The 20,065-nt window shown below is 43.7% G+C and overlaps 1 protein-coding gene across 1 annotated transcript; it reads right to left on the reverse strand.

Annotated features, from left to right (window-relative positions):
- Window positions 1-168: 168 nt before the first annotated feature.
- On the reverse strand, window positions 169-18,529 carry LOC308329722 (uncharacterized protein; the record flags this gene model as incomplete). Its single annotated transcript, XM_080784220.1, has 4 exons — window positions 18,492-18,529; window positions 14,744-16,462; window positions 1,145-1,290; window positions 169-177 (listed from the first exon to the last, which is right to left on the reverse strand). Exons 2-4 carry the CDS (start codon window positions 16,323-16,325, stop codon window positions 169-171), a joined length of 1,737 nt encoding a protein of 578 aa, XP_080640346.1. The 5' UTR covers window positions 16,326-16,462; window positions 18,492-18,529.
- Window positions 18,530-20,065: the final 1,536 nt, after the last annotated feature.

Here is a 20,065-nt window from a genome sequence, read left to right on the forward strand (position 1 = left end):
GATTATTATGTTATGTCACCCTAACAGCCACTAGCCGGTCGTTCGGAAATCAGCTCAATAACAATAACAAGACAAAATGACTTTACAGAACCGGTTAGAATAAGTGAAAAGGTCACAGGAAGGTTACATCCAACTCGGCCGCATGACAAGGCAAGGTGTTTTTACCGACTACATGCTCTGCCACCGCACCACAGTGGAATAATCATTTAACCACTTAAACCCCATATGGTTGAGCGGAGACCCTCAGGGCTGTATGCTAGTGAAGTGCTTCCCGAACCTTTTAGCCCGTGACCCAAACTAGTGGAAATAGCAGATCTACAAGCAGATCTACAAGCTCACAACGTGGCGTGAAGCGTTGTACATCGGCTATGTTCACTACTGCTTAAAGATTTGTTTTCTAATTTATGGAATTTCTTGTTCCATAATGTTTCTTTTATTTCTTCATGAAATTACTGCCATTTTCAGTTAAAGCTTTCCCCACAACACTGGGGGGGGGTACTGGGGGTTTAAGAGTTTAAGTCTGTCCTGCCTTGTCTCCAAAGCCATGGTCCACGGATTGGAATCCTTGATCTGTTAATACAACTCTTTGGAATCCATGATCAGGTGGTTCTATGCTTCAGTGGAGTGAAACGCTGAACTAGATACACGCTCCCCCAGGGGACAAAGTGTTGGCTACACTAGGAAACAGAAATGGTAAATGGTGCATTTATACAACGCCTTCATCCAAGGCGCTTTACAGAGATTGTGCATTACATTTACCCATTCACACACTGATGCCGGAGGAAACCCTGCAAGGCACCAACCTGCACATCAGGAGCAATTAGGGGGTTCAGAGTCTTCATCAAGGACACTTCGACACTAACTCTGGGGGAGCCCAGGTTCGAACTGTTCCCATCCTGTCACTCTACCCCTGAGCCACTGCCGCCCCAGATTGTGGACAACTAGTGCTAATCCGGGGTGCTAATTTTCAGATAGCCGTGGCCAGATATATATCAATTTGGATGGTCCTTGGCGTGAAAACTACTGATTTGGAAGGCATTTGTAGAATCGACCTCAGGTCTTCATGGGAAACCGTGTGTGTACAGTATGTGTGTGTGTGTGTGTGTGTGTGTGTGTGTGTGTGTTTGTGTGAGTGTGTTCTCACCGTGCATTCCAGTTTGGGGTAGTAGGGAGTGTCTCCGATGATGTCATCCTCGGGCGGCGTGATGCGTAGGAAGTCCAGGTGGTCGGGACGAGGGACTCTGGAGAGCGGCTCATGGAGCTCATCTCCATCCAACGTCCAGATGTCCTCTGCGCGCACACACACACACACACACACACACACACACACACACAGTCAAAAATATCCGTTTCAAAAGAGGCTATGCGTGTGAACGCATACCGAGTAGAAAAAAACAACTTTCTGGCCTTCACAGTCAAACAGAAACAGAATCTAATTGTATTAAACAGCGTTAAACTCACCAACATTGTAGCTGTAAGGAAAGCTTTTTCTTTCGTAAAAATCCACCATAGACATGTTACGAGCTACTTCCTAAGTTCCTGTCAAGAAATTCTGTGCAGATGATTCTGTATGAAGTGTCAGAGTTTGGCAGCGCTCGTTTTCAATAACATACTGTCCTGCTGCCTCCTGCATTATGTGCTATGTAGAAACAGGATGCACGCAGGACCGTTGAGGGATTTCCAACAAGCGCTTACAAACTCCAATGCTCCATGCTGCTCAATGTTTTGCCACTCAGTCTAGATGAGGGGGGGGGGAAATGGTACACGTGCATACTCTACACAAACATATCCATATTTTATGTGGATACATAATCCATATTGTCTCTATTGAGCAGGAGCTCCTTTCACCCATTCCTCCTCAATTCATAAACTTCAACTAGTACAGAATACAGCCGCCAGGATTCTCACAAACACAAACCGCAGATCTCACATTACACCCGTGCTTGCTGCACTCCATTGGTTGCCCGTTAAATTCAGGATCGATTTCAAAATTCTCTTAATAAAATATAAGGCATTAAACGGGCTGGCACACATCTCCCAACTACTGTATGCAAAGCCAAACATGAGATCTCTTAGGTCCTCTGATAAAGGCCTAAAGACTATTCTGGCAACTAAACTCAAAACTAAGGGGGACTGTGGATTTGCAGTGGTTGCTCCCACTTTGTGGAACGCCCTGCCCTTTGAGCAAAAAAATGCAGAGTCTGTCGACGGTTTTAAGACCTTTTAAAGGCCTGATCTAAAAAGAAAAAGGTAAAAGTGTGAAATTGCTTTTATAGTAGACCAGAGATAAGCTGAGAAGATTCTTTCTGCAATGAAAACGACACTCTCACAGTCTAGATCTAAAATCATATGAACCGGTCAAATTTATCTGTGGTACTGGTACTGGTAGGTAAGTATTTAATATCGATATTCTTCAAGGCGTTGCATCTATCTGAACTATTAAACTATAACACTGAGACAGTTTACAGTTAGAAATGCCGGGAACATGACAACATGACAACATTCAGCGGAAATGCCCGATCTACCAGCGCACAACGCGTCGCATTGTGAGCTTGTAGATTGTCTATTATGACAATCGGGTGACTCCAGTAACTAAGTACAAAGGGTTTAAGTGGTTAATTAATGCTCTATGTCAGTGCAGGTTCTCAATGTGTGGGTTGGGAGCCCCACAATTAGAGAACCCCCCCCCCCACCACACACACACACACACACACACACACACACACACACACACACACACACACACACACACACACACACACACACACACACACACACACACACACACACACAGTGAAGTGACAACTGAAGGACTTCAAAAAGAAGAAAAAAAACCATTACTGCATCAAAAGTAATCGACATTGGCCAAATTGTCAAATAATATAAGAAAGAGGCGTTGCGAGGCATTGTGAGCTTGTAGATCGGCTATTTTCACAATATTTATCTGTGGAACCGAGTCAAACTAAATGTAATGCCTCAACTCCCAGACATTCAGATCCTGCAGTAACATCATAATGATTACAGAGATTAAGTTAGGAAGCATTATAATTGTAACAATTAAACAGGGTGGAGGAAGAATGCAGACGTCACCTATTTTGCTGCGCCCTTGAGAAGCTATTTTTAACTGCACTTACAGTAGCTAACCCTCTTCAGTCTCAGCCACACAGCCGGCCATGATCCAATGAGTTATTCATGTCTGTGGTTTGAGTATTTAGCCTTAGAACAGTATTACCATATACTTAACCCATTAAAACTGGGGAAGCATCTGTCATTTTAGATTTTAGCTATATACTTTGAATAATATTTTTAAAAGCAAAAACCATTAACTCAAATCTGCTTCTGAGGGCTGGAACAAATTATGTTGAGAACCTTTTTTATCACCACTGATATAGAAGAAAGAAATACGTTTCTACAGAAAACGCTTTCAGAAAACAGTTTTTCAGAAAGCTTTAACCCATTAAGATTCAGGTCATATGGGTTAAGGCTGCAGTCCGTTTACAGCATGTCCTACCAGGCATTGGAACCCAGGTCGGGCCCCCGCTTGGGGCAACCAGTAGAGATCCTCCTGACCACAGAGCAGGGAGACCACCTGCAACTGCAGTTGTGTTATACTTATAATAAAGTAATTCTACCATACACCATACAGATTGGTTAAATGTTGTTCTATTCACACACACACCCAAAACGTGTGTTTGTGTCCAGTCACGAGTCACAACACTACATTAATTGAGCAAAGAAAGCAAAGTTGCCATGGTGACAGATGACACAGGAGTAGCATCACTACCCTACTTCATTTCAAATCAGATTGAGAGACACTGCCCTCTCCTGTGACCACCCGGCCTATTGTATTACTGTCTGCTAAAGTTATTAACACACAATAGTGTACTGTACTGTACTGTACCACACACACACACACACACACACACACACACACACACACACACACACACACACAGTTTACAAAACAGGACTACTACCGTAATAAGGCCTAAGAGTGCATTTTCATAGGATCTCTCTTGCCCACCAATTACTCTGAGCTTCATTACACACAGTGAGCCAGAGATGTCAAGCCTGACACTCACTCTGAATTTTCATTTCGTTTCACTTCATTATTCAGGAGATATATATTTTTCATGGTATAGCAATTCAGGGCTGGAGCCAGGCTAAGAGATGTCATCTTCACTTCACTACGCATCCGAGTAATAAACAGGCCTTTTTTATGTTCTACTCAGTCAGTGACACGTTGCAGACATCCTGCCCCCCCCACCATCATTACATTTGTGCCAGAGTACTGCCACTCAGGGCTTAAAGCCCCAAAAAATCCCAAGACTGAAAAATATTTTTTGCAAATCTGCACTGATGCCATGGGGATAGCATTGTTTCACATGTATTTCATGTATGCTCACGTGTCAGCCACCTCCCCCATGCCCCCCCCCCCCCCCACACACACACACACACACACACACACACACACACATGCACTCACACACACATTTCCATTGCACTGCACCTCCATGCATGCATGCATTCATTCTCTTAAGAGAGGGGCATTCATGTGAGAGGAAAGGAAAAAAAAGCCAGGGTGGGGAGTCAGGGAAAATGAGACTGAGGGGAAGGAGGTGGAGGTGGACATAAACGTGCAGGACGGAGGGTGCGGCGGTATGATGACCGGTGGGTGCGGCGACCACGCGAATGTCCCTGGTTCGATTCTGCCAGGAGACCTACTGTATACGTGTTTGCATGTCCTTCCAGCGTCTCTCTCCTCAGTTTACCGTTTCTACTATCCCACCTAAAATAAAGCAGCAACAAACAAACAAAAAGGTGCAGAAGGAGGGGGGGGGGGGGGGGGGGGGGCAGGGTTTCTCAAATTCTCAGCTTGAAACGCGGTGTCCTCGTTTGGGCTTTTTCACACAGGATGTAAGACAACACCGGATCATGGCTATGCTCATATCGGATCATCGTCTTCACCTTTTATAGTGTTGAATTAGAAATGTGTAAAGGTGCTACAAATGTACGTATAATAGTCATAGCGATTAGCGTTCATTCACTCAAATGCACCCTTCAGCTAAGGACATACTAAACGCCCCTTTCATACTGTAGGCCCATAAAAGTCTCCCCAAAGACTCAGCCAAACACTTTCAATTCAGTCATGAGAGCCCACACACAGAAATAACAGGGGAGGGAGGGAGGGAGGGGTGGAGGAATGTCTCATTGAAAGATTTGAGCATTAGAATTCCCTTTGGGCATTCCGACAGAAGTCGTGGGCATTGGGCAGGCAGCCAGTGTTTCCTCCAGTCACTGGGGGAGCGAGGGCGTGAATGAAAGATTAGATTAATAACTTTTCATTATGATAATGCTACGCAGGAAATGCTGACTGCTGCTCTGGGAAAGGCTCCAAGTGCAGAGTTTTTAGCACCGTCTGAGGAAATCTACTGACCAGAGGCAGCAGATTCTGTTTTTGTCCCACAACCAGTTTCAGTGGTTTATAAAAGACATATAGTACTGGGGAATGATCAGAAAAGCCAGTTCCAAACCTGCTGGAACCATTAACTGCATTCAAGGTGGTGTATCTATTTCGGTCATAATAGGAAAAGGCTTTCCAGCTTTTTCCTAAATGTCAAAATGTTAGTCTTTTAACTGTTTTAAGACTTCGTCGGATGTTCAATTTGAAAGCAAATTCTGATTTAGTCTTATGAACAGACCATTTCGTTTTAGTCCTATTTAGTCATCTGAAATTGTTTAGTCTTAGACGGCTAAATGTCAAAATCTTAAAAAAAGTATTTTTGTCTTAATCTTTGTCAACTAAATTTACACTGCTTTACTGTTGTACCCCACCAACAGTGTACTGTATTGTACGAGATAGTACGTATAAATAATGTAAACTAGATAAAGTGCCCCTTGGGGCACAGGTGTCCACCAGGGCAGGTCAGATTGTGGCCTCCTGGTGGCGCTATAATAGGCCAATGTGAAAAGGGTGCCATTTCTTCTTGGATGGCAATTGGATGATTTGAGGCATTTTGTTCAAAAAATGTGTTTTGCAAAAAATCCACCTGTTGGTGGCGCTATAACAGGCCAATGTGAAAAGGGTGGGATATATTCCTCAGCCTACAGAATATGGAGTAATATGAAAAAATGTGTTTTACAAAAGTCAGCCTCCTGGTGGCGCTATAACAGGCCGTTCTGGAAAATTTGGGGGAGAGGTTCATCGTTGGCATCCAGGGAGTGTGTGTGCAAAATTTGGCATCGACCGGGTTAACGGTGCCGGAGATTAGCTGGTGACGGACGGACGGACGGACAGACAGACAGACAGGCAGGCACGCACACACACACACACAAAGCAAAACATACTCTCTCCCCATGCCTTCGGCCTGGTTGAGACAATGATTAACAACCTTCTGTTTGCACATGTTCTCTTGACAGTCAGCCCCAGGGGTTGTTAAATATGCATAAGGAGGGACACGCTGCCACCATCTGGACAGGCAAGGGAACAACAGATAACTAGCTCACTTTTAGTTTGTAAATTCCACTGTTTCATTGTAGTACGAATAACACTGCAAGTCGCTGGTAGTACGTTTGAACGTTAGAGCCTCACAGGGCTCCAGACAGAGAGGAATGGTGCATGTTTAATGACTCTAAACAGGTACGGACTACGGACAGAGCAGAGGCTCTTAGTTACATTAGGTAATGAGTTTTTTTTCTGTTTAGTTTGCGCTCTGAGACCACTTGGCAGACGCACACACACACACACACACACACACACACACACACACACACACAGAGGCTGGGTAAATCTGCACTCGCTGCCATTTAATCTCTCACCGGCGCTTCTCAAGCGCCGGTGCCTGAGAACAGTTTAATATGCTCTGATGAATGAATCGACCCAGCCCCGACCCGAGACAAGATCGGTTCTGCCAAACTTCGTCTAGAATAGATGCACGCACGAGAGAAATGACTGCAACACTCCAGATCAGATGGAAGTCTGTAAGGTGCACGGGCCACGCCGCGGCACAATATTATAATAGAAGTGAGGAAATAGCCATGCAGCACGTGAATGTCCTTTTCACGTGCTTCAACCAGATAGGACGTACAGGTCTTCCTCAGCATTGTGACAAGACAACAAGAAGTGAGGTATAAAATAGTGTGTGATTACAATCATGTACAATTGAATGCAGGTGCCAACTGTCATCACCTTGAAAGCTATCAACGAAGACTCATATTAATACAAGGGTACCAGGAGAAGAAGTAGATGCACACACGCACTAGGCCGCTGCTCTGCAAACATGACATCTGAAACACACAGGCATGTTCCCTCATATGACCTTCTCTCTCTTTGTGTGTGCGTACGTACAGTACGTGTGTGTGTGTGTGTGTGTGAGTGCGTGCGTGCGTGCGTGTACACGACAGATCTGCACATGCTGAGTGACAGTGTAATAATGTGCCTGAGAAAATCGGAGTGTGTGAGGTGACCACCTGTCAGGGAGAGAGAGAGAGAGAGAAAGAGAGACCTTGTGATCTGGGGGTTGGTCGATACTAGCAGTGATTTTCAACCAGTGGTCCCTGAGGGGTTCCAGGTGGTCCCCAGATAAATGGAGAGTTTCTAACCAAATGGACAATTAAAGATCTTTAACTCTTGAGTGTAAAAAGTCCATGGAGATATTTAATTTAATTTAATTGGATTTAATACAAAAAATAACACAAAGTAAATAAATAAGCTTAATATTTAATTAAATAATGTATTGGTGTTGTTTACCAAATAATATCTGCCTACAAAGTGTTAGAAGTCCATAAACACACCTTCACCAGCCCTTCACCAATCACAGTCATTGGACTCATGTTGGGAATGGGATGTTAATCTCAACAAAACACACTGGCGTTTTAAACAAAGTCTAATATAACCACATTGAACCGAGAGTACGAACTAATGCCATCCGGTATGAGATATAGAACTCCACGGTGTGTGTGTATAATTTAAACACTCATTTGTTCCCCTGTCAATTAAAATGCTCAATCAGAGATTGCCGAATGGCAGCAACCGTAACTGACTAGATGCACTTTATTGACTAGTTGCACTTTATCAAGGGAATGTGTGCAATATCTCAGTTTTTTATGTTGGTGTGTTTCATGGTGTTTATCTTTTCCTTCTGTGAATGTGTATATGTTATTTGTATGCAACTGTGATTCTGTCTCCAAGACAAATGTCTCCTTAGGGAGACGTACTGTATAAAAACAACAAAAGAAATGACGTAAAACACAGCTTCTTCTGTCCGCGCATGGAATCTAAAGTGTGCTTAGGCCCAGAGTGTGTGTGTGTGCGTGTGTGTGTGTGTGTGTACCTTTATGTATGTACAACTACACGTACTGTATGTATGCACTGTACAGGTAGACAGATATCAGTCTACATCACATGTGCACCTAAATAAGCAAATGGACTTTCGGATATTTGAACAGGATACATGCAAAAAGAAGGGGATTTTTTTTTATAAATAATAATAATAATAATAATACAAATAAAACTGAACTGAACTGAACTGCCATGATGTTATTATATTACTGGGGCTCATAATAGACACCAAAGCCAGACGACTGCTTATCATGAGCATCAATAAATGCGCGTATAAATAAAGAGGGCTGACACCGATTATGAAACACGACTCTCCCCGCTCCAATACTTAGATAGATCAAAAAATGCTGTGCCCAGTGAGACTAAATCCAATGCCCTAGTTCCCTCTCTAAATACAAATCTATAAAACCTCCTCATTCACAAACGTAAAACGGTGCGGCGTGGTGATTGCAGCTGACTGACTCCCCCCCGACCTCTCATCTATCATGTTCCAAACAGGAGACAGGATTATAGACTTTCATATAAGGCATGGAAATGCTGAATGTATAAGTCTACATCCCCTAGCTTCTTGCCAGAAGATGAAGCAGCATTCTCACAGTGTTTCCTAAAACACTGAAGGATCACCACTGCCAGTTGAACATGCATTAGGCAAATACAAGCGACTGGCATCTCCCTTAGAGATAGGGTGAGAAGTTCAGTCACACGAGGGAGACTCAGAGTAGGGTCGCTGCTTCTTCACCTGGAAAGGAGCCAGCTTAGGTGGTTCGGGCATCTGGTTAGGATGCCTCTCGGGCGTCGCCCTAGGTAGGTCCTCGAAGCACGTCCCACTGGGAGGAGACCCCAGGGCAGACCAAGGCGCAGTTGGAGGAAACGTACATCACTGGCCTTGGAACGTCTCGGAATCGGAATGTTGCTCTGGAGAGGGATGTCTGGAGCTCTCTGGTGGAGCTGTTGACCGACTACGCCGGTAAGCGGTTGAAGATTGATGGATGGATGGATGGACACAAGCTCATAGCGCATCACTACATGGGGATGGGGGGGGGGGGGGGGGGATCTTCAAATATTGATTTTTTTTAAGGTGAACATTTTTAACTCAAAGTTTTGCTTCCGAGGTCCCTGGAACAAAATATTCTGAGTTTGGTGGTGTACATATACATACAAATACATATAATTTTGGGGGTCCTTGACATGATTGAGCACCATTGAGCTAAATGTTAAATGGTGCATTTATATAGTGCTGTTACATAGATTGTGCATTACATTCACACATTCACCGATGGTGGCGGAAACCATGCAAGGCACCAACCAGCACATCAGGAGCAATTAGGGGTTCAGTGTCTTGCTCAAGGTGTCATGGTTTGATTCTTCCCCTGTCTGCATTTCCATGTCAGCCACTCCCACTCTCCATTCCGACTCAGTCCTTGTCACACACCTGTTCCCACTCAATCTCCAGCCCAACAGTGCCATGCCCCTTCCACAGTACACCTGTGAACACTTCAGCAATTACCCTGCTCCCTATAAGACTGGTTCATGGTTCTCTGTTTTTGCAATTCTGAAAGGCTGTATTTTTGGACTTTACTGCTTCGAAAGGTTTGCATGTTTGAACTTTCGGTTTACGGCTTTGTGCTATGAAGAACCTTTGCATTTTTGGCATTTTCTGCATGCTGCTACTACTCATTTGTTTTGTTTGTAGCTTGACGGCATTCTGCATTAATAAATCATGTAATTTGAACATTCCTGCTCTTGTCCTGCATTTGGACACTTCGACACTACCTCTGGGGGAGCCCGGGTTCGAACTGACAACCTTGCGGTTACCATCCGGCCACTCTACCCCTGAGCCGCCCCATCATATAGGGGAGATCATCTGATTGGCTTCAAACGTGTATATGTTTGTTTCCAAGTTAAACTGATATCAGGAACATTGTTCTTAACCAGGTACCTTCAGGAGTACTACTAAGGTGGCAAATTGTAATTGGACTGCATTGATATAGCGCTATTCCCCCTTCAACCACTCAAATGTGGTTTACAATGTACTAAACTGAACAATGCATGGTGGAACAACGTGAATAATGCTGTAGACATTCTCACACACTGACGGCAGAGGCATGCAGGCCTACCTGCTCATCGGGAGAGCAGATGCTGTAGGAATTCTGTGGCTTGCTTAAGGCCATTCTTTCAACATGCAGCTCTATCCAATATCTATCACCAAGGCACCAATGCACAGTAACTCATTAAGAACAGCAAGTTACAGTGCATGCAAGTCTTTGCGAGAGAGACCTTGAGTTGTTTTCTTGGTTGTCTTACTGTATGCTGCTCAAACATAAAACCAAGCAAGCAAATAAATGTTTTGCCTGGAATTAGGTTTGAACTGTACATGGAAAAGTACAGAGATTGTGCATTACATTCACACATTCACACACATTCATACACTGAGGAAACCCTGCAAGGAACCAACCTGCACATTGGGAGCAATTAGGGGTTCAGAGTCTTGCTCAAGGACACTTCAACACGAAGTCTGCAGGGAGTCCGGGATCAAACTGGGAACCCATCAGGCCACTCTACCGGCCACTCTACCCTTGAGCTACTGCCGCCCCTATAGCACACATAGGGTGAGAGAGAGAGGGATCTTGGCAGAGTGAACTTCATTACGTGAAAATAACTGGCCCCTTGTCCTCTGTGAGAGGAGAGCAATGCTGCTGGCACTGCACTGTCTGCAGGGTGACAGTTAACAGCCACTGAGACAAGGAGAGGGACAGATGACAACTGACTCTTGCAGCTGCACTGATCGGTTTCATATGACCTTGCCAGGCTTTATTAGTTAATGTGATTAAGGTATTGCTCGCCATAATGCAAACAACACAATCCGCATGCGTGCTTGTGTGTGTGCGTGCGTGTTATGGGAGTGAACATCATGTCGGGGGTGAAGTGGCTCAGAAGGTACTGTGGTCGCATGGGAAGCAGAAGGTTAGCGGTTCAATCTTCCTTGGCTTCAAAGTGTCCTTGAGCAAGACAACCTGCTCCTCCCTGTGAGCAGGGTTGGTGCCTTGCATGGTTGCCTCCGCCACAACACAAACGCCTAGAAAACTCACGTTGAAAATGATCAGTGAGATTGTAACATGAACGCTTCTATCTGCTTAACCAAGCCTATTAATATTATAAGCCTCAAACCGAGTTCACGGAATAAAGAGACCATCATTAACAGGATGTTAGCAAACCATAAAGGGAGTAGATGTGTCTCAATTATTACATAACCGCCTGATCGCAATCATTAATATATTATTTGGGCTAATCACAATTATTATGTGTACTTGTTATCTGTTCATAAAAACAGCTGGATTAAACTAACAGATGTAATATTTATATCATTATTTACACATGCTATTTTAACTATTGTCAACTTGGTGACAATAGGGCAAAATAAAGAAACAAGAGCAGATCTAAAAGCTCAATGTCTTGCTTTTTAATTTTTCTACACGTTTTGGCCATAGTACATTATTTATTTTGGTCATTGTATAATTCTTTGTATAATTCAGTAATAAAAGGCAAACTAATTTATAATGAAATCATTATTCACAATTAATTGTCAACTAAAATGTTATCATGACAGCCTTAGGGACACGCTGCTGTCCCACTTAACCAACATAGTTTTGAACCCTGCCGATGTTGTTCTATTATCTGATGTGTGCGTCAGTGCCAAACATCTTGATAACCTAAAGAGGATTATTTCCCCAACGTTTTAGCCCGTGACTCAAAAGATTAATTTGATGTCTCCCCGGGACCCAAACTAGTGAAGATCTACAGATCTACAAACTCACAACGTGTTCCTTCGCGCCACATTGTGAGCTTGTAGATCGGCCATTTTCACTACTTAATTATTTTTTAATTGGAATATCTTAGATTTGTTTCTTTGTTTTAACATATTTAACAAAAGTATACATTTTAAATGTAGGAAAATAAATGGTATTGGTATTTTTACTCAAGTCGTGACCCATAGAAATTGGTCCGTGACCCACAAATGAGTCCCGGACCACTGTTTGGGAAACAGTGCTGTACAGCATGTGATTTGTATGTACACGTACTGTATATAGCACGGCACGGCCCTCAGAGTAACAGTATCCCCTTGAGATACATACAGAGTTATTTACAGAGTGACTTATCGATTAAACATGAGACACAACAGACGGCACACAGTAGCGTCTATAAGTAGCCTCGGTACCCAGTCTAAGCAGGGCCTCGAAAATCTGGCGATAGGTCTACAATATAACCCATTCCAAATTGAACTATTGACCTTTGAGAAACAACAAGGGATTTTCTAAACAGAATGGAGGCTTTTACAGTACCTGCAACCTGCTTGCTTGGTTGTGTGTGAGGAGGACGACATGGTATGCGTACTGGGCATGGGGGAAACTAGGTGGGCGCTGCTTGCATAGGCATGCATGTCTGCAGACACAGGCTCATTAAATCAACTCCACATGAGCAACACTGGGCTCTCTATTCCTCCTCCAGTCAGCAGCATAGCTGACTCCATACATCACTGTGTTAGTTCTCCCTGCAGCTATCGTAGCACCGAGATGAACACTGGCCAGCATGTTGGTCAAGCTAGACATTGTACATTGTTGCTGCAGTATCTCCATCACCGTTAAACTGTACAGGAAATGTACAGTACCCGTGTATTCCAATGGAGCCATGTTGTTATTATTTATAATAAATACATTATTAGGGCTTATTGTTTTCGTACAGATTCCATTTTTCGCAGTTTGGGCAGTTCTGTGCTGTCGTTTTCCACGACATTTGGCAATGGTAGAGGGTTGTGGGAATTGCTCAAGAACTAAACTCGTCAAAGGACCTAAGACATTTAGATCTCCCAATGAATATATTATATGATCTGCTCTATCCACTTAGAGCAAACCAAAAAGTGAGGTAAAAGATTTTCGTAGTCTGGTTAACCACTCCCCCTTGAAATCGTATTCCCATTAATTTGTGTGGAGTCTCGACCTTGCTAATGCATGGTTGGCTACGGGAGTACAGCGTTGACAGACAACCCCTTCAGCCAATCAGTGAAACAAAAAAGTGACATCATCTCCAATCTCCAACCAGCTAACCAGAGAGGGGCATTTATAGCTGCTTGCAGCTATTATTATTACTAATATTTTTGAGGGGTGATATTTTAATCAATTTTCATTGATTCAATATTTCACAGAACTCACAGATTGCTACTTTTGGACGACACTGTCATATGACTAAGTATAAAATACCGGCATTAATTTACTGAAAATTAAAAACATGAAATATGAAATGAAAGGATTTTGCCCGACAGCAACGATAGGATCTAATGATATGTGTGTCGCAAATACATATAATAGTGTATCGCATGAACATCCCTACAACTATCCTATGTACATAAACATATCTGCTGTGAATTCTTCATCGCAGAGTGAGTTATACAAAGGAAATCACAAACCAAATTACAGTGGTTAACCCTAATGCAATAACAGTGAGACTAATGGGGAGAACTGGGCATATGATAACATGGATTATGAGGTTCGGATTTGCAGTCGCATATACATTTTAAGTCATGGTACTGTAACCCCCCCCCCCGACCATACACAGCAGAGTGTGACCTTTGTCATGTCAAAAGAGAAGACAGACATTATTATTCAGTAACCCGAGGCTAGTGACAGATCTACGTCATTCAGCAGCTGCTCCTGTTTTTAAATCCACTTCTGCTGTCATGTTGTAACTATGCGTGAGATATATCTTATGTCTGAATCAACAAACAGGGCCCTGATGCCACGTAAGTTCTGAACTCATCATGGATATGCTAATCCCTTTTTTCTGTAACCCTTGTGCCCGGGCCATTGTCGGTTTCCTGTGAACTGGGTGGGATGTTTTCTTTTTTTTTCCTTTTTAGATTTTGAGGGGCGGCAAGATCCCTGAGACGGTAAATTGGCAATGCTTCAGTTAACATTGTGTTCATGAGAACCATAGCGGATTGAACTTTGTGTCAACTTTAAGCCTTTGATCCATCCGGTGAACTTGGTCTGCCCTGTGGCACTGAAGGAGTTAAACTGGGACATCAGATGGTAAGGGGCATAGAAACTGCTCACTGTTCCCTCCTTCTCCCACCCGGGTAGTTTTAATTTGGGCTGACGTGGAAAAGCCAACACAACACAAGCACACCGCAGTCAAAACCTAAGCAGGAGAACAAAGCCATTTTAAATTGGACACCTCAGCAAAGGCATTCCTAACGGTCCCCCTGCTCTAACTTAAAAGCAATGTCTCACAACAATACATATCTCTCTCGTGTCTCCTGGCATCAACAATACCAGATCAAGCACTTCCCACAGCTAAGGAGATAAAACACTACTGCAATGTGTGTGAGAGAGAGAGACTTTAACTCACCTGTTGCTGTGGAGTAGCTGGATGAATTGGGCTTGCCGTTGGTTGGCTGTTTGCTGAGGTTCAGGTCCAGCCGCGTGATGGTGCGCTTGTTGCCGTTCTTGTCGATGACCTCGGTGGTCACCTTGGGCTCCAGCCTGTTACTGGAGCCGTCCCTCTCCTGGGCCACGTCTTCATCTGATAGCAGCAGGATGCGGTGGTTGAGCTGTGGGCTCGTCTGTTTAGAGGTCAAGGCGGGGGACAGGACTGGGGACATGCTCTGGAGACTGTTGGTGACGGGGAATGAGGTGTTGAAGACCCCAGAGAGGAAGGGTGATGTGGGGCTCTTTGGGTAGGGTTTGACCGCGGACAAAGATGTTTCGATGGTGTGAGAGAGGGGCAAGCGTAGCCCCTCTGGGAGTTTGGCCCCTGCCCTTTCTCCGCTGTCCCCCGGTCCGCAACCTCTGCTAGATCCCCTCCGCTCTCCGTAGCGTTGCTGCTGGCTGTTGCTTGTCCCTGGCTGTGGCACATCCACCCCAGCCTTAAATGGGCTCATGTGGCTAACACGCTGCACTACCACGTCCACGTCTTGAACCTTGGCTACCACCCTGACTTCAGCTTCCATGTCCATCTCCTCGTACAGCTCGCTCGGCGGTGAACCGAACCTCCTGAGAGGACGCAGGTTGCTCCCACTTTCCCGCCGGGTTAGACCCGCCATTAAGGAGGAAGACCCAAATCCCAGACACAGCTCACTGTCAAACTCTGAAATGTCGTTGCAGAGATCCAGGTCTGGGTCAAAGCCCCGGTTGTCCTCCTCCATGAAGTCCCAGCCCTCGCGGGCATTGTTGAAGTCTTCCTCCATGGGTAGGACGGGGTTGCTGGCCACACTGGCGAAGGAGTCGGTTCCCGAGGTGTCAGAGGCACCAACAGGATTGACGGTTTGTGGCTTCTCCTCCGATGCAGGGACGGAATGGCCAGGACTGGACAGAGTGGCTGGAACAGTGGTCTCAGTGAAGGACGATCGACTCTCAACTTTCTTCTTCATCTTGCTGTGTAGGAGTTCTTCGGCACTATCCAGCTTCTTACTTGCCAGCTTCTTAAGCTTTCTGCTCTTTGACGTGGGTTTCTTGTTTTCTGGTTTCTTATTTTCTGGAGACGGGGCCAGGACATGTTCATAGTTACTGCTGCTGAGAACCTGACCTGCAGGGTATGATTCTTGACCCTCCACATAATCCTCAAGCTTCCCATCCTGGTTACCCATCCTGACTCTGTTGGTACAGTCTCCGCACAGCGATAGGAGATGAGCCAGCAACTGGTGATTCTCAGCCGCCAGCCAGCGAAGCTCAGCAACAGCCTCCTTTGTTGCCCGGCAGGAGTTGAGGAGTTCGCCCGCGGAGCCGGAAGACTGGCTTCTTTGTCCGGACGCTGCGAGATCCTCCTTCTCCTGGTCATGGCCGTTATCTGGCCTTTCCCAAAGAGGGGTGCGGCTCCTGTATGTAAAACCCGGGGCCCGCCCCTTGGGCACATACAGCTTGATGTTGCTGGTCTCATGGATGGGTGCGTAAAGACGCAACACTGTGTGCTTGCCCTCCATGATGGGGGCCATGTTAATCACTCATGCACTCAAATTAAGTGGCCTCCTCGCGCACTCTAATCAAGTGGTCAGTCACCAGATGGTATGGCTGGGTTTGGACTGCCCTGCAGGACTCTGGTGAGCTCTTCATCTCCTGGCCTGCACAGCTCCTGTCAGACAGAAAAGGCCCTTCTTGAGACAAGCAATCGTGGGGAAAAGTACTAAACGTTTTACTTACAGTAGTAAGTAAAAGTATCAATACTGCAATGTAGTACTAGACACACTCACAAGTTTGATAATCGAAATTTACTTGAGTAAAAGTACAAAAGTATTGGTATCATACTCATATGCAATATGTCCCGTTTAAGTTATCATATATCTAAAATGCACGAAAAGATCACGTGCAGATCTACAAGCACACAACACGTCACATTGGGACGTGTTGTGTTGTGAGCTTTAGTTGAGCAACAGTAGATCGGCTATTTTCAATTGGCCAAAGTTTAAATAGGGCTGAAGTGGTTAATGCATGTTTTGTAATAATAATAAAAATATACAAAGTAGCTAGCAACTTCAAATAATTAAACATAAGAGTAAAAGTACATTGTCTCTGAGATGTAGTGGAGTAGAAGGAAAAGTATAGAAAATTGGAAATACTCAAGCAACGTAAAACTAACTCAAGATAAAGGTAAATGCACTTAGTCACTTTACATCACTGGAGACAAGTAAACATGCAGCTACAGTATAAGTCTGACAGTAAACAGGATCCGACTAATAGCCTAATACACACAATGCCATTCATTCCTATCTTGCATGCTATGTGTTGGCTATTCATTCAGCTAATAGGCAGCAGGCTGGTTCACATTACTTACTATCTGCAGATAGTAGAATCGGGGGATATTATGGATAATGTTTGGTGGTTCCTAACTAACTCCATTCCTTGGGGATTATTGCCATTTTTCTACAGATCTAACTAGTCCCTGATTAGACAACGAAATGGTAAAGGGTGCATTTATATAGCGCATTTATCCAAAGCGTGTTACATAGAATGTGCAATCCACATCCTGGTATAATAGGATGGAAAACTTATACAGTACTTGTTGTCCTTGAGGACCACTGATTTACAGTAGATGATCATACTGACACAGAGTTATTTTTGGAAAATGGTGGGCAGAAGAGGATAGTGGATACTGTATAACAGCGTGAGCAAAATAACAGAGCCCTCACTCTCCTTACTCGGATACAGGACAGGTTGGCACCAGGGACATCTGGGCACCTCAAATGTGGGGGAAAATATATATAATAAAATAACTACAATATTAGAAAATTGGTTTTAAGTAATGTAAAGTATACATGATGTACAACATGCATCGTACATCCTTATCAGACATAATTGTATCCTTTGTTTATGCCACAAAATGACTGGATGTACAGGTTTTGTAGCAATATAATAAGTAATTGTAGAAATATTAGACCTAATTGTCGAATGTTTAAGCATGTTCTAATCGTGTTGTATACTTTACTTAAGACCATTTCTTTTTCTTTTACATTTTGATCAAAATAGCCAATTTTACATCACGGTGCCCAGATGTCCCTATAGTGCCCAGTGCCCACCTATCCTGTTATCTCTCACCCGGGATTAAATCATGTATACTACTGTATGTCCTGACTCCTGCAGCACAAATACTGCAAATTAGACCAGGCATCAATGCATGTTTAACAGTAGCCTATAGTTTTCTAACCACATTATACAATTATAGAGATACAAAGTCATTAAAATGGAATTCATCAAAGTCATTCTAAAATGCATTTCGTCAACATAAAAAACAAGCTGCGGCATAAAGCGGCATCACTCACAGTCAGAGTATGCATACAGTGACGACACACGCAGTTACAGTGATGCTACGACCGCACTAAAACACTGGACTAGAAAACACTGGACCCTTTTGCTTGTGTCTCAAACGTCAGCATTCCACACACCTGTGAAGTGTTTCCAATCATAACATAACATATAGCCCGTGCGTCACCTTGCATTGCAAGTAACACCGTCACCGACCCCCGGCCAAGAAGAAGCGCCAAATCGTTATTTACATCGTAAATGTGTTCTAAAGTTGCACTGTTGCAATGATGTGACATAATATCGCTGCACCAGCAGGTAAATGCGCGCGGCTGCTGCTAGAGATAAACAGTGACAAGACTTACCGCTTTGATATATTGCTTGTTCAAGCTTCTTTCACGTCTCTTCACTGCAGCCAGCCAGCCTGCCCACCAGCTGGTGTTCTGTCCACCGCTGCCTCTGGAGGAGATGACCGAGGGCAATGACTGAAAGACGGCTGGTCCAATCGGTGAACTCAGCGTTTATTTGGTGCAGCTGCGATTGGCTCTTTGTCATCGTCATGGCCTCGCGCTTTGAGCCGTGTAGCTCAGCTGCAGCTTTAAGAATGATAGTCCAAATGATGATGATGGGTTTATTACTAGGCTACTGAAGTACAGTACGAATACCGAACTGACAAAATACTGACCCCCGTTTTTGCTTACCGTATTAGATACTTATAAATGACTGAATCTGACTGAATTTAAAAAAGTTTATTAGACCCAAAGAGAATGCATTTAGTTTTGCCCAGGTGTAACGATCGTTAGGCTACTTTGTTATCAGCGAGCCATGGCTCGCTGATAACAAAGTGCAGTGCAGGTGCAGAAGATTCTACTGGATGGGCTTTTTCAATTAAAAAGATCACACCTGTATGAAGTGAGGGGTGCTAATATATTAAAGTCTAACTCATGTTGCTATGATGTATGGTGATGTAAACAAACGGTGACAAAACAAACATTAAATTATCTTTATTGTTCATGGCATTTAATGTTTGTGTTAGTGTCAATGGCGTTTTTAAAACAAACATTGAACTAAAAACAAACATTAAACAATTTATTATAAATAAATAAATTTGAATTAGACGATTATTATTATTATTATTATTATATTACTACAGTAGGTCAGTGATTCACTGATTCCTCTCCACTGCTTGTCTTTCTGCTGTTTTGTAGCCTATGTCTATGGGTCCGAGGGCTACATGGGGTCTCCAGGAAAGTCACCCTATTTTATTTTTCGGTCGTTGTGTTGTTGTTGATGTCTTGATAGATGTTGTTGATACCCAAGCCGTGCATGCATGAGTATATTCCCACTATAGGATGAGGAAGAAATGCCACTTGACAGTTTTCAAATCAGCCTCATGGTGGCGCTACAACAGGCCAAGTTGCGTCTCACACACACACACACACACACACACACACACACACACACACGCACACACACACACACACACACACACACACACACACACACACACACACAAACAAACATGTTTAAATTACTCCTAAACATTTTGCCAAACATCACACACTCTCCTCCTGGTGGAGACCTGTGCCCAGAAGGGCACTTTTTCTAATTACTTTCTGCATCTCTTAGTGCCCATTTAACCATATAGCGGCTTATAGCCTAATGCTATAAATGTTCTTTAAATGTTCTGATGAATTGAAAATGGAGGATTAATCAATCAATCAATCAATCAATCAATCAATCAATCAATCAATCAATCAATCAATCATCTCTGACACTAAACCTTTTCAAATGAGGGTCCATAGCCAAATATATATTCCCAACAATGTGTTTATTGGTTTAAAAAAGACAGTTTGAACTCTAAATGAAAATTAAAATTAAATTTCCAATTCAAAGGGCTTTATTGGCATGAGAAGTTCAATGGACGTTTACTTCACTT

The sequence above is a fragment of the Protomyctophum bolini genome (assembly GCF_963924005.1).
Source record: "Protomyctophum bolini genome assembly, chromosome: 15".
In the NCBI taxonomy this organism is placed as follows: Eukaryota; Metazoa; Chordata; class Actinopteri; order Myctophiformes; family Myctophidae; genus Protomyctophum; species Protomyctophum bolini.